The following is a 16,116-nucleotide window of genomic DNA, read 5'->3' on the forward strand; positions in this document are numbered from 1 at the left end:
TGGGCAACATTGTTAAAATTGCTTTAACCATAACCTCTGGTTGATGATCGGACTGGCGTGTCATGCATAAAAAGGATCCGAAAGAAGAGGTGACAGGAAACAACTGTCTTTAATGATAACTCAAAAAAGGCAGTTGGTCAATATGGCACACCAAACTGGAAAAGCAAACTCAGGAGTAGCAGAGAAGATCCTGTCTTGGAGAGAGATTAGATCTGGACACCCGTGGAGGTGAGGTGCGACTCTCTGAACCCAATGAATAACTTCAATAAAAATAAAGAGTTAAATAGTATAATCAAATGTGTAGTTAAATTGTTATACAAATGACCTAATAACCAATTGGCATTCCAACCTAACTTCGAGGTCATGATAAAATGGATTCAGATAAAGGTAAATTGAAATTAAATTACTTTGCCCTGCTGAAAAGCAATTGCAAGCCGTCATTTGGACGATTTGGCGGGCCTTACAGTGTGTGTGTTGGTGTGTGAGTGATTGAGATAAGGGATTTTAAAACTACTTTATTAAGTTAAAGTTATAAAAAACAGCAATCAATCAAATAAAATCACATCAAGTTAACACACTCATGAAAATTAAATTATTATCTACAACAGAGCAGAGCACATCTTTATGATGCCTATTGGAAAATGTTCTTATTTTTTATCTCATTTATAGATCGTTCATCAAACTGTAGGAATTAAAATCTAGTTTTACATAAGGTTTCAACATTTTAACAAATACAAACACAGCATCATCTTATACACAGCCATCTTTACTCTTTGCTAAATATAATGCAAAAATATGCCTTTAAACTTTAAAGAAATAAAGATTTTACATTTATCGTGATATTTATCGATATCGACTGAAGTTTTTTGGGCCATATCTCCCAGCCCTACAGTCAATGTTACGGATTTGTACCATGATCACATACGTATTTCATATGCTAAATGATTAAATGATATGATTACATATAAATGTACTATGTAGATGATGTAAATGTAAATCAAAACATTTTCATTTTTATTTCACAGAGTCTAATTTGTATATACATAAGGAAAAAATTAGATCTTGTATGAAAAAAAAAACTTCTTGTTTGTGTCAATTGTTTCTCAAAGCAAATTGCTACATCTTACACAAAGACAGCGAGGATTGAAACACCCTGAATCCAGCATAGAGGGGTTCTGTGAATGTGGTGTTGAATGTGTGTATGTGTGTGTGTGTGAGTGGTTGTGTATCAGTGACGCTATAGTACGACAGAGTGCCGGCCGGCCAGTCCAGATAAACACCTACTCTGTTAGACGGAGGTGAAGGGGCTGGAATGTCCGTTTTCTTATTATTGTGCCAGGCTGAATATCTGTTTTCAGTGCAGTACAGACTCCAGGATTTGTCATTGTATCCAAACCAAGACTCGCTGCCTCCTTTCCGGTTGATCCTTTTATATGTCACTGCTATATAAGCCCATCCACTCCATTCAACCTCCCAGTAGCAGCGTCCAGTCAGACTCTGTCCACACAGAACCTGCTCATGTTGCTCAAATCTGTCAGGATGATCAGGATACGGCTGACGATCTTTGATGTGTCTAGCTTTTCTGTTCTCATCAGTCAGGGTGAGAAAATAGTTTGCTGTGTTTGGATCCAGTGTGAGATCACAGGCGTCTAAACATAAGAAAAAAGTGTTATGCCCCATCTAGGGGAAAGGGTACAACATGAAAAACTCTGAAAAAGTGGTGAATTTTGTGTGTGTGTGTAAAAGAGAGAAAAGACTTACATTTCCTCAGTCCTGGTGTGATTCTACAAGGTTCTCCATGATCCAAACTAAAAAGAATCAAATATAAATAAAATTATTAATGTTTGATTATTAAAAGTGTGCAATAAGCAGCATTTTAATAATCAATGAATGTCGATTTCTTAACAAGCAAAACAAAAGTACCAGAAACTCTTTGCTTACTAACATTCTTTAAAATATATTTCTTTGCAAAATAAAGAAATGTATACATGTTTGTAATAACTTGAGGGTGAACAAAAGACTTTTCATTTTTGGGGGTGAACTATCCCTTTAATTCTGTCACATTTGGTTTTGGGATTTGGTTCACGTTTATGTGCATGTCTTTTATTAGGGATGCACCGAAATCAAAATTCTTGGCTGAAACCGAAAAAGAGGAAACCGAATCACTGAAAGAAATTATGCCAATTATTAGTACCATTGCATTTATGGCTATGACTGTGTACATTTACTAAAAATCAAGGTATTGCCATTCCATAAATAAGTTTCAAATAATAAATCAATTACAAAGTATGCAGATATTTGTTTAGCACATTGTAACAATGCACAGTATAAAAACAATAAACTGCCAAGTGTCTGTGTGACAAGCAGTCAAGGCAGAGGGACTGTGAGAACGAGGCAGGGCTAGAGGGCTGAGTGATAATGTGTCTCCCTCTGCCTCGAATGTTTGCCACAGTCTGCTTTCAAATGAGACCATACTTATGCTTTTAGAGCAAAGGGTTCATGAACTTTATCTGATTTAGTTTGGGTATACTATTTCTTGGGATTTTTTTACAAATGTGGGGGTCCTGGCTAACTGGTTAAACAGTACAAAAACAGTATTTATTGTATGACTTTCGTAAATTTGTGTATTTGAACGCTGAGTGAATTGTTTCGTAGCAAAAGTAAGAAAGCACAACGCTTATTGCATTTAACTGGACATTATGAAAATTCAATATAGATGCATTTGCTTGTCCTGTAAGTGTGTGTATACAAATTAAAATATGAACAACAACATAAACTATTAAATGTCTTAAAGTCCCTGAAGAGAGAACGAGACTCTGCAACGGCTGCACACCTGTGACTGACTTACTTCAGACTATCAGAAGCTGACATTTTTTGGTTCAGGGGTGCTGTACACCTTCCTGGCTGTGACTTCACCTGCCTATGACATTCCTTTACATCATTGGACTGATTTCATACGTGCTTCAAGACGCAATCATGCAGAGCATATCGAGGAGGTTTCAAAAAAGTTTCTAATCTTGAAGACGATTTCTGCTGGCCATTACATCTCTCAAAATAATTGAGATTTACAAGCCCTTCCGGTTCCCCTTCATGTTTCGAGTTTGCACCTGGCATGGTGAAGTCTTTTCTTCACCCTAGGCCAGGTTATATTCCTAGTATTACAGGCCTTCTGTCCTCTGCCCCTTCATATTTCAGACTAGGATAAATTAAATCTGCAACAGACAACATTCCTACTGGCTGCATGTATTCTAGCCATTCACGAAAAGTGAAATAGAAAATTCCTCTACATTTATGTATGAAGAATGTGTAGACAACTTAAACCTGGTGTAGACACTGTTTAGTCCATTAGTCCCATTTCCAGCCCTGCGTACAGAACTAAAGCTAAAAACTTACGGTCATATTCAATCGGACAAATAAAATATCAAAATCTATTATAGCCTGTGGTCATGTTTCTAATGTCCTGTTTTAACTTTACCTTAAACTTAAACTGCTTCCAGTCGCAAATTTATGACCGGGTCTGGCAAATTATATCAGAGTAAAAATATAAATTTTCTCTTTAAAATATAGAGAAGGAAAAGTTTACAAAACATTTGTACAAAGCAAATTTCCCAGTGTTAAATTAACACTGCTCAGAGTTTATATAATCCACACTGAAGCAGTGTTATAAGTAACACTGAAGTAGTGTTGAAGTTAATTAGGTAATTAAGTGAATCATTGAGTGATGATAGAGCAATGATGAACACCTGATGATAATGAGCAGAATCACTGAAGGACAGAAAAACACAAGAACTACAACTGACTTCAGCCACAGCTTTAGATGAAATCAACTGAAGATAAAAGAAGACATTAAATCTGTGAAGATCTCATCAGAGGATTAAACAACTCCACAAACAGCATGACCAGCTTCACACATTAATAACCACACTGACTTTATGTCTGTCATTTCTGTTTTAATTAAATCAATAGTTTAATTTGAAGTCACCATGAGGGAGAGCAGTGTTTGAATTAATTTGGCTCTGGATCCTTTACTTTTAGCTCTAATTTCTCTGGCTGCTTTAACTGTGTTTATAAAGCTTGTTTGTTTTGAGAAGGTAAGCTGAGAAAAAATGTGATATGATTTTGTTTTATTATTGATGATGATTAAATTTTCATGCAATGGCTGAAATCACTGATCTCACTCAAGAGTTTAATGCTCTGGTTATAGAGATAATGTGTTAATAATTTTGTATGGTTCAAAATGGTAACTCTGTGATTATACAGCATGAGATCCAGCAGTGTTGTAGTAATTAAAAATGCAGGATTTTAATCTACAGTATTACTCAGACATACACAGAAATCAAGAATTAGCATGAATCTCCACAATGGTGACAATAAAAAAATAAAAAAATATCAGATAAACTGATAAACTCTGAACATATGGCAAGCTACTAGATCATCACAACAAAAACAGCAAAAGTAAAACCAATCAGTAAGATTAAAAGAAAATGTGTCTCAATTCAGATGCATAATTTATCCATGGGGGAGTTTTGATTGGTGGTACCAGCATGAAATGCATCATGATGCTTTTCATTGATTGTCACCATTGTTGAGATTCATACACTGATTCTTGATGTACAGTCTTGTTCAAAATAATAGCAGTACAATGTGACTAACCAGAATAATCAAGGTTTTTAGTATATTTTTTATTGCTACGTGGCAAACAAGTTACCAGTAGGTTCAGTAGATTGTCAGAAAACAAACAAGACCCAGCATTCATGATATGCACGCTCTTAAGGCTGTGCAATTGGGCAATTAGTTGAAAGGGGTGTGTTCAAAAAAATAGCAGTGTCTACCTTTGACTGTACAAACTCAAAACTATTTTGTACAAACATTTTTTTTCTTCTGGGATTTAGCAATCCTGTGAATCACTAAACTAATATTTGGTTGTATGACCACAGTTTTTTAAAACTGCTTGACATCTGTGTGGCATGGAGTCAACCAACTTGTGGCACCTCTCAGCTGTTATTCCACTCCATGATTCTTTAACAACATTCCACAATTCATTCACATTTCTTGGTTTTGCTTCAGAAACAGCATTTTTGATATCACCCCACAAGTTCTCAATTGGATTAAGGTCTGGAGATTGGGCTGGCCACTCCATAACATTAATTTTGTTGGTTTGGAACCAAGACTTTGCCTGTTTACTAGTGTGTTTTGGGTCATTGTCTTGTTGAAACAACCATTTCAAGGGCATGTCCTCTTCAGCATAGGGCAACATGACCTCTTCAAGTATTTTAACATATGCAAACTGATCCATGATCCCTGGTATGCGATAAATAGGCCCAACACCATAGTAGGAGAAACATGCCCATATCATGATGCTTGCACCTCCATGCTTCACTGTCTTCACTGTGTACTGTGGCTTGAATTCAGAGTTTGGGGGTAGTCTCACAAACTGCCTGTGGCCCTTGGACCCAAAAAGAACAATTTTACTCTCATCAGTCCACAAAATGTTCCTCCATTTCTCTTTAGGCCAGTTGATGTGTTCTTTGGCAAATTGTAACCTCTTCTGCACATGCCTTTTTTTTAACAGAGGGACTTTGCGGGGGATTCTTGAAAATAGATTAGCTTCACACAGACGTCTTCTAACTGTCACAGTACTTACAGGTAACTCCAGACTGTCTTTGATCATCCTGGAGGTGATCATTGGCTGAGCCTTTGCCATTCTGGTTATTCTTCTATCCATTTTGATGGTTGTCTTCCGTTTTCTTCCACGTCTCTCTGGTTTTGCTCTCCATTTTAAGGCATTGGAGATCATTTTAGCTGAACAGCCTATCATTTTTTGCACCTCTTTATAGGTTTTCCCCTCTCTAATCAACTTTTTAATCAAAGTACGCTGTTCTTCTGAACAATGTCTTGAACGACCCATTTTCCTCAGCTTTCAAATGCATGTTCAACAAGTGTTGGCTTCATCCTTAAATAGGGGCCACCTGATTCACACCTGTTTCTTCACAAAATTGATGAGCTCAGTGATTGAATGCCACACTGCTACCATGCCATAGATTAAAACTATTGGTGCATTATTTTGTTGGAAATCCTGCATACTATTTGATTATCACAACAGTTCTTGATTCCGTGCTGTAGAATCACATGGCCACTATTATGAATAAAACATAAGTTAACACAATACTACTATAACCACAGCATTAGACTCTGAATGAAATTTGCAATTTGGGCCACTGCATGAGTATCTCATCATCACCTAATCACATTTTCTTTTGGCATTTGTTGCCATAACAAATGTGCTTTATAAACACACAGTTAAAGCAGCCAGAGAAAAACTGAAACTAAAAAGTAAAGGGTCCAAGAGCCCAACTAATGCAAACACTGATCACCATATTGGTGACTTGAAATGAAACTATTGTGTTAATTAAAAATAAATAAAGTAAATCTGCTTAGTAATGGGGGAAGCTAGTGATGCTGTTTGTGGAGTTGTTTAATCCTCTGATGAGATCTTCAGAGATTTAATGTCTTCTTTTATCTTCAGTTGATTTCATCTAAAGCTGTGGCTGAAGTCAGTTGTAGTTCTTATGTTTTTCTGTCCTTCGGTGATTCTGCTCATTATCATCAGGTGTTCATCATTAATGCTCAATCATCACTCAGTTAATCACTTAATTACCTAATTAATTTCAACACTGCTTCAGTGTTAGTTATAACACTCTGGGTGTGGATTATATAAACTCTGAGCAGTGTTAATTTGTTCCTGAGTTAAGTAGATACTGAGTAACTGTACTTTAGTGCGGTTTAAAATTATTTGTACTTCATTACTGTGCACCTTTTATTAGCAGTGTTAATGACCGTGAGTAAAACCCTGTTACTGCCCCACATACTTGAGTATCTGCAGTGTGTAGTTTGGATCATTCAGTTTGTCGTTGAGCAGCTTGACTCCTGATTGTCCTGGGTGATTGTAGCTCAGATCCAGCTCTCTCAGGTGTGAGGGGTTTGAACTCAAAGCTGAAGACAAATAACCACAGCCTTCCTCTGACACCATACAGCCTGACAACCTACAGATTGATAAAACAAATAAGAAACACCAGACCAAAGACTCAATGAATGATCTCATAGTATCATTCAGACCTCAGTATTTCCAGCTGACAGTTTGGACTCTTCAGTCCATCAGAGAGCAGCTTCACTCCTGAATCCTGCAGGTCAATGTTACTCAGGTCCAGCTCTCTCAGGACAGAGTTTGAGGATTGTAGAGCTGATGACACTATTTCACAATGCTGAGCAGTGGGATTACAGCCAGAAAGACTGAAAAAGAGTAAAACACATGGTAATTTCCCTCACTGTACAATTGGTAATTCAATAATGTGTGTATTTTAATAGATTGAATATATAAAAGCTGAATAGATAAGATGTATCAGTTAGTACAACAAAAAAAAACAGTAATTTGCTTCAGAAAATAATATACAATATTAATTTCATAATGAATATTGTACCGGTTTACAATATTCATTGTAAAGGCCAAAGTATACTTCACTTTCTATGCATACACATGGGTCAGCATACAGTTTGTGTGATGTAAATTTCATCATCAGAAGAGTAGGCGCATAATGAACGTGCACTGTCGGATTTTTGTTACTGCGCAGGTTGCATATGCAATTTTTTTTGTTGTTGCAGTAATTACATGGGTTGTAACTCATGGAGAGAGATTGCTCAAAACTATGCATGCGTTGAATGCCTGTGTATACGTTCGAGTCAAAAGAAGTAAACTTTTGAATGTGTGCATACGTTTAAAAAAACTAAGTATACTTTCAGCTTAAGACATGAATAAATACTCACAGAGCTTTTGCGCAGTTCACCACAGCTGGGATCAGTCTTCTTCTACCCTCTTCTGATGTGTTGTATTTCTTGAGGTCCAGCTCATCCAGCACCTCCTCCGACATCTGAAGCATGTAGGTGATTGTTGAGCAGTGAGCAGGAGAGAGTTTCTTCTCTGAGTGTTTCTCTGATTTCACAAACTCCTGAATCTCTCTGGACAGAGTCTGATCTTTGACTTCCAGCAGACAGAGGAACAGATTGATGGATCTTTCAGTGGAGAGTTCATGTCCATCTTTGATCTTCTCTTTAATGTACTGTGTGGTTCTCCTGATGCTCTCTGAGCTGTTCTCTGTGTGTGTCAGTAGATCCTGTAAGAGTCTCTGATTGGACTCCAGTGAGATGCCCAGCAGGAACCGCAGGAACAGATCCAGGTGTCCGCTCTCACTCTCAAGGGCTTTATCAATTGCATCCCTATGCAGATAATGCATGACATCACACAAATGCAATGTGTCAATATTTTTGATAACATAATGATAAAATGCATAGAAAGCAGCAAGAAACTCCTGGATGCTCAGATGAATGAAGCTGTAAACTTTCCTCTGATGAATCACAAATTCCTCCTTAAAGATCTCAGTGCAGATCCCAGAATACACTGAGGCGTCAGTGACGTCTATGCCGCTCTCTCTTAGGTCCTCCTCATAGAACATCACATTGCCCTTCATCAGCTGATTGAAAGCCACTTCAGCAAGTTTCACAATCACTTCTCTGTTGGACGGCAGGAGTTTCTCTGGATCTCTCTCTTCATACTTCTGATTCCTCATGTTGATCTGAATCAGCAGGAAGTGGATGTACATTTCAGTCAGAGTTTGAGGGATTTCTGCACTCAGATCTTCTTCCAGGAGCTTCTGAAGCACAGTGGATGAGATCCAGCAGAAGACAGGTATGTGGCACATGATGTGGAGGCTTCTTGCTCTTCCGATGTGAGAGATGATTCTGTTGGCTTGATGATCATCACTGATTCTCTTCCTGAAATATTCCTCCTTCTGAGGCTCATTGAATCCCTGAATCTCTGTCAGACGGTTGATGTATTTGATGGGGATCTGATTGACTGCTGCTGCTCTGGAGGTGATCCAGATGAGAGCAGAGGGAAGCAACTCTCCTTTCATGAGATTTGACATCAACACACCCACCGATGACGTCTCAGTCACATCAGAAACTTCCTGAGCATCTGAAAACATCAGTGTGATTCTGCTTTCATCCAGACCATCCAGGATCAACACAACTTTACACTCCTCATAAATCTTTGAGTCCAGATCTTGAAGTTCAGGATGAAAGTCCAGCAGAAGTCTGTGAAGACTGTACTGATGATCTCGGATTAAGTTCAGCTCTCGAAATGGAAGCACAAACATGAAATCTACATCCTGATTGGCTTTTCCCTCGGCCCAGTCCAGAATGAACTTCTGCACAGAGACGGTTTTTCCGATTCCAGCGATGCCTTTAGTAAGAACAGTCTTGATTTGGCCTGTCTCCTCACATCCTGGCTCAGTTGAGGCTTTAAAGATGTCATTGCAGTTGATTGGAGTGTCTTGTGACTGTTGTGTTCTGGCTGTTTTCTCCATCTGTAAAACCTCATGTTCTTCATTCACTCCTTCACTCTCTCCCTCTATGATGTAGAGCTGTGTGTAAATCCTGTTCAGGAGGGTTTCATTCTCTTGGAGTTTGTTTCCCACAAATAATCTTTCATACTTGTTCTTCATGCTGGTTTTGTGCTGATCTTTGACTCTCTGCAGTTCTCCAGTCTTCAGTGTGTGAGTCTGCAGGACTGCTTCAGTGTTTCCTTGTCTGAAATGGGTCTGATAGTGGGATGTAGGGAACGGCACTGATCTGAACAGCTTAGGAACCTTCTCCCTGCTAAAATTATAAAAGAAGAAAGCAGCAAAAAGGACAATGATATTGATATAACAACAGCTGATGACCATCATATATATTTCGGTTATATATTAGTTTGGCACCACTGTGAATATGTTGCATATTTGGGGGTACATTTGGTGGCATTTCATTTACTTTCTTAAATCATTTTTCATCTGAGATGCACTACAGTAAAATAGCGAGAACATGTTTATACTAACAGAGAGTCAGAGGTCACTGATCCGTCACTGAATCTAACGGGTGGCTCCATGGATCTGCTACTCTTTAAGGACACAGCACTGTGTTCTGGAGACTCTGCTCTCTGTCTCTTCCTCCGCCTGATGCTGACAAAAGACAAACACATTAGCATTTTAGACAATATTAAAATGGGTTAGTTCAAAAATAAATATTGGTTTTAAACACATATGGAGCCTACACAAACATACATCATTTATCCTTGAAACACAAATCAAGATATTTTTAATGGCACCTGAGTCTTAATTCAAAGGCTATTCCACCAAAATGGCCTTCCAAAAGCCTAAATTAAACATGTTTATCATATAAAGTGATTGTTTCTCTTCACAAGACTTGGATTAAATAACTTGATTCATATGGATCACTTTTATGATGCCATTATGACCATTTTGAATCTTTAAAATGTTGGTGCCATGAACTTACAGCAGAAGAACAGAAATATGTCATTAAAATTATCTTTATTTGTGTTTTGAAGATGAACAAAAGTCTTACAGTTTTGGAGCAGCCTGAGGGAGAGTAAATGAACATTTAGATTTTTGGGGGAACTATACATTTTATTCACAACAAGATTAATAACTTTAACTACATTAGCATCCCCATAAACAGGCTAAAATGCTTTGTTTATTCACAACATATGCTGCAGTTTCATCTGCTGATTTAAATGCACAAGCTTTTTAAAATGCATGGATTTTAATTAGGGATGCACCAATGTATTGGCCGCCGATATTTATTGGCCAATTTTTGATCAATTTACAACCATCGGCATATCGGCTATAGCATGAATAAGGCTGATATAACAAACCGTTGGTTTAGTAATGAAGAAAAGACCAACAAACAAACAAACAAAAATCGCTCACTACTCTTGGACTAAACTTTCATAAGGATTCATGGTAATGCTTTAGATTACGGCCCGGAAAGTACTGTATAATTAAAGTGAATTTACAGCATAACTTTCTGTAATTATAGTGTAACTATAAAGTAAGTATATGGGAACAATATGTAATATTGGGGGAATAAAGGGGTAACTATCAGGAAAATTTACAAATTATTTATACAGTACATATAATTATGCAGTACTTTCCGGGCCGTAATCTAAAGCGTTACTGGATTCATTTCAGCGATGTTTAAATATGAATCCTGCATGTTTTTCTGTCTCTGCGAATGAATGGAACAGACGCGCGGACAGCACGTTTTCATTTACCATACCTCACACACACACACACACACACACACACACACACACACACACACACACACACACACACACACACACACACACACACACACACACACACACACACACACACACACACACACTTTTTTTTTACTTTGCTGTTTTAAAATATGAACAAAACACTCAATTTTCAAATAAGAGGGCACGTGACAAATATCGGCATTGGCCAATGATTGTTTGTTAAAATCGGCATCGGCCCCAAAAAATCATATTGGTGCATCCCTAATTTTAATTGTCAAAAATGACAGTCATTACAATAGACAGCTGATCACCATCATAAATACAGCTCTGGAAAAAATTAAGATACCACGTTACATTGAGAAATTAATGTTAAGTGTTCTCATAATTTTTTCCAGAGCTGTATATTGGCTATTACAAAAACGTTTGGCACCCCTCTTCAAGTTGCACCCCTGTGCAGTGCACATGTTGCATATTTTGGAATATGTTTAGTGCTATTTTATTTATTTATTTAAATCATTATTCATCTGAGACACACTACAGTAAAATAGCGAGTACATGTTTATACTAACGGAGGGTCAGATGTCTCTGGTCCATCACTGAATCGAACGGGTGGCTCCATGGATCTGCTACTCTTTAAAGACACACCACTGGGTTCTGGAGACTCTGCTCTCTGTCTCTTTCTCCTGCTGATCCTGACAAAAGACAAACAAAACAGCATTTTACAATACTAAAATAGGTTAGTTAAAAAAGAAAATTCTGTCATTGCAAACATGGAAGACTTTCATTTGTCTTTGAAACACAAATTAAGATATAATTAATGAACCCTGAGACACTTCTGTGCCTCCATTCAAAGTCTATACCACCACAACTATGACAACCCATTAAGGGTCTTCCCAAAGCTTACATTAAATCTGATTATCAAATAAAGTGATTGTATCTCAGATGAACAAATGTCTTGCAGTTTTTGAGCAGCCTGAAGGAGAGAAAAATGGCAATTTCCATATTTAGATGAAGAACATTTTACTCCCCTTTTTATAAGATGTAAAATAAGTCTCTGATGAAGTTTTTGCTCAAAATACCCCACAGATCACTTTTTACAGCATGTTAAATTTGCCAGAAAGAGCTGGTGCTCCCGGCCTGTTCCTTCAAGAAGCTGGCAGAGCTTCAATAGCTTGTTCATCAACAACAACAGAACATGTCAGAAAATAACAGAGAGCGAACATGTATGATTTAGTTAAGCCAACCTTGCTTTTATCCACTATTAGTACAAGCCTGTTGTAGCAGAGCCCATCCGAATGGACAAAACTTTTCTGATTAATTTTATGCACTTTTTTATTGTTCATCACAGAAAAGATGAAGCATCTGTTTTCACTGTAAGAGCTGAATAAAACACAGTGCAAGAAGTTTATCTTATCCATAAACACTCTCTCCCTTGCATTACCACCAGCATACAGAGTGAATTACACAAAAACCTTACAACTAACATTAAACAACAGACTGTATGCCTTTTCAGGTGCTTAATAAAAACAACTCTGATAAACTATTATAAAGTACACAATCTCCCTTTCATTACTGCTGGGACGGCTCTGGAGATTATAAGCTGGATCACGAACACTGATCCATCCTTGAGCTTTAACTGTTTAGTAAAACCTGCCTTGAATTGTCCCTTGTTCAGGTAATGTGTCTGCATTGCTTACAAGACACTGTTGTTGCTACAGCTGCTCCAGCGTGGAGAAAATGGTGGACAATGTACAAATGGCAGAAGCTATGCTAATTAGGGATGCACCGATATGAACATTTTGGCCGATACCAATAATTATTTATATTTCAAAGCCGATAAATCTAAATGCAAATTTTAATTAACTTTGACCATTTAAAGCCCTGTGCCAAACAATTCAACATGAATCAAACATATACAGTACAGTATTTGAACCAGTGTAAGATTCCTTATCTTTTCAGGTACACTTTTTACACTGCTATATATATATATATATATATATATATATATATATATATATATATATATATATATATATATATATATATATATATATATATATATATATACACACACACTGTAAAAAAAATAAAAAAATGGCTCCAATTGAAAATTTTCTAGTGACTGATCACATCTAAATTTTTCAGTTTGCTGAATTGAAATTCTGTGAATTGATGCAATTTAATTCACAGAAATTAAATGCTGCCAACTGAAAAATGTAAATGTGATCAGTCACTAGAAAATGTTCAATTGGAAACCTGAATTTTTTACAGTATATATATATATATATATTAGTACTGGGCAACGATGAGAATGTTTAATCGTGATTAATCGCAGTATGCGCAACATATTCTAAAATGAATACAATAGTGTTGCTAAATGAACAAAAGTGCAATAACATATGGTTTGCAAACACTTTAAACAAATAAAGTGCTTTTTACAGCAGTTAAAAGTTAGTAGCAGTCACAATATTTCTTGTGAATATCAACTTAAATATTAATTTAATCAAATGAAATTAAATTGGTGGTATACATCTATTGCTTCTGTAGTAATATTCTCATCAGTGTTCTGTCAGCTTTAACATAGGCCGACTTCAATCTGCATATTTGTGATATTCACCCCAGGGCGTTATTTAATTTTATAAAGGCCATTTTTTTAATCGTGTTAAATGTATGCATCATCTTTCATGATAAATTCTTACATTTGATTAATAAATTCAGTTATAATAGTAAAGACACGATAGGCTGCTACCAATCAAATTAAATCATTTAAACTGCAAAAAATACAGCTGCAATAAATAATGTTATAAGATTAATGTTCTAAATAAAACATGCAATCATACTTTTAAACATAACCACCAATAGGGGGCAGCAAATGATCGTCTTCATGAGCGAGTCATTGAGCCGTTTATTCAAATGATTCATTGAAAACACTGAATCATTCAGTAACAAAACACCGTGTGTTGCTTTCCTCTGGAACTATTTTCGTCGGTGAAATCATGGGTGAAATGGAACAAAAAAGGTTGATTGGATCTAAAATGTAAGTAACTTAATATTAATTAGGCTACTTGGTTATTGAACTACACCTTTCATGCTACACAATTCACGATTGCAAAGTTGACTTGTGCTATTAACAATATCATAAATCATAAATATCAACAACTACAAAAAGCTGAGTTTTACCCCAGTATGTTTCTTCTGTGAGTTTATATTGCTGTTCACTTGTTTTGATTTCTCCACGAACGTCTCTCAGAGACCGGCAGCATGAGCCTCAACGCAACTAACGTACCAGAGGCAGAGAGACACTCATCAATCGCTGTTTACATTGAATATAGTAAAAACAAAACAAAAAATCTGATTCATTCTCGCGTTTCTGGTTATTTTAATATTTTATTAGTCCCAGATAAAGAATGTCAGCCCTTGGCTAAAGACAGCCCTGTATTCTCCTGTGACCAATGCTTGTCTGTGTATTCAGAGGCAGTGAGCAACGGGCTTTCAATATAATAATAAATAACCACATTAATGCACGATAAAATAATTGTCGGCGTTAAACAATTAATGCGTTAACTTGCCCAGCCCTAATATTATATATATATATATATATATATATATATATATATATATATATATATATATATATATATATCGCACATTTTTATACGTTGTAAACGTATCTTAAATTAAGTTTGAATTAAGTTTTTAATACTCTAATCAACATGGGTATGGACAAATATGCATGCTTTATATAATATAGTGCGGCCCCTTTAAGAGATGCACGTTCCCTTTTTAACTGCCGGTATTTTGTGTGTGTGTGCCTAGCTGTGGCGCAGTTCAGGCGAACAGTGTGAAGAACACAGACTCGGGGGCGCTCTTTTCAGAAAAGTAACCTTTGTATTCATTTTAGCCGATTGTTATGTATTTAGTTCAATAAAACACATGAACTGAAAGCGGTGATGGTGTTAATGATTTACCTCAGATATGAGCGAGAGTGAGCTTCAGTGTATCGCGCTCGGACTGCAGAGAATGTGCTCAGTGTAAAAACACACTTTTCTTTCTAGTCTAATATAAGTTATGCAGAAAGTATGGTAGCTTATGTAAGCTATAACTGCACTTGTTTCAGAGTGATGCTATTGTTAAGCCTTTTCTTTCCCTTTTAATGTTTGCTGCTGCATCTTTTACGTCTAAAGCTGATCTCAATTTCTCCAACTACTGGCCACGGATCAAACAGAAAACGCACGCTGCGTTAAAAGCACGTTAATAAAATTATTGCCGTTAAAATGAATTTGCGTTAACTCATTATTAATACGTAATTTTGACAGCCCTAGTTGTTATAGATAAGGTTTTTGATAGTAGTGTTGTTGCTGTATTGTGTTTTACAATGTGAGAGTATAAAAGGGGAAACCTCTTATTTTATTTCTAATGTGGTAAATTAACGTAATGAGGGCAAATTGATTGTTGTAAGTGACACTCAATAATTGTATTACCTTGTCTGGAGCTTCCACAAACCACAAACTTTTTACTAAGAACCCACCAAAACCATCATATTTATTTTAAAAGAACATTTATAAAAATGAAACCTTCTTTTTGCTTTTTCTTGATATTTGACACCTTATAAACAACTTGTTTGCTTTCAGACATGGTCCTAAACCAGGATGTGTATTTCAAAAAAACAAATACAAACTTTGGACTGTTTGTTCCTCGTTAGCCCTTTGAAACTTAAGGGAAATTATCTTTATGAATAGTCAAGTCACCTTTATTTATACAGAGATAATGCAGATTACTTCAAAGCAGCTTTACAGTGATAACAGTAAATATGTTAATGATTATGAGTAATTGCTGTCCGTATTTCTTTCTCAAATAAATAATGACATGTTAAATAAAATGGTCCGGTCCTTATGTTTCACCTCCAATGACAGTTGAACTATCAGTTCTCATTTCCAGTAGATCTCACTGTGACTGAT

The 16,116-nt window shown here is 36.4% G+C and overlaps 1 protein-coding gene across 2 annotated transcripts in view; it reads right to left on the minus strand.

Moving 5' to 3' along the window:
* Positions 1-1,115: 1,115 nt before the first annotated feature.
* Positions 1,116-16,116, minus strand: part of LOC137072653 (NLR family CARD domain-containing protein 3-like) — a 38,939-nt gene continuing 23,938 nt past the window's right edge. Inside the window, exons 4-10 of one of the 2 annotated variants that reach the window (XM_067440557.1) lie at positions 11,728-11,850; positions 9,930-10,052; positions 7,822-9,711; positions 7,117-7,290; positions 6,870-7,043; positions 1,762-1,808; positions 1,116-1,649 (exon numbers count right to left, since the gene is read on the minus strand). In XM_067440557.1, the coding sequence (XP_067296658.1) occupies positions 1,117-1,649; positions 1,762-1,808; positions 6,870-7,043; positions 7,117-7,290; positions 7,822-9,711; positions 9,930-10,052; positions 11,728-11,850 (3,064 nt within the window). In that variant the 3' untranslated portion in view covers position 1,116. The remainder of the gene's footprint in view (positions 1,650-1,761; positions 1,809-6,869; positions 7,044-7,116; positions 7,291-7,821; positions 9,712-9,929; positions 10,053-11,727; positions 11,851-16,116) is intronic. The other variant, XM_067440558.1, reaches the window with a different exon arrangement.

The sequence above is a fragment of the Pseudorasbora parva genome, chromosome 4 (genome assembly GCF_024679245.1).
Source record: "Pseudorasbora parva isolate DD20220531a chromosome 4, ASM2467924v1, whole genome shotgun sequence".
Classification (NCBI taxonomy): Eukaryota; Metazoa; Chordata; class Actinopteri; order Cypriniformes; family Gobionidae; genus Pseudorasbora; species Pseudorasbora parva.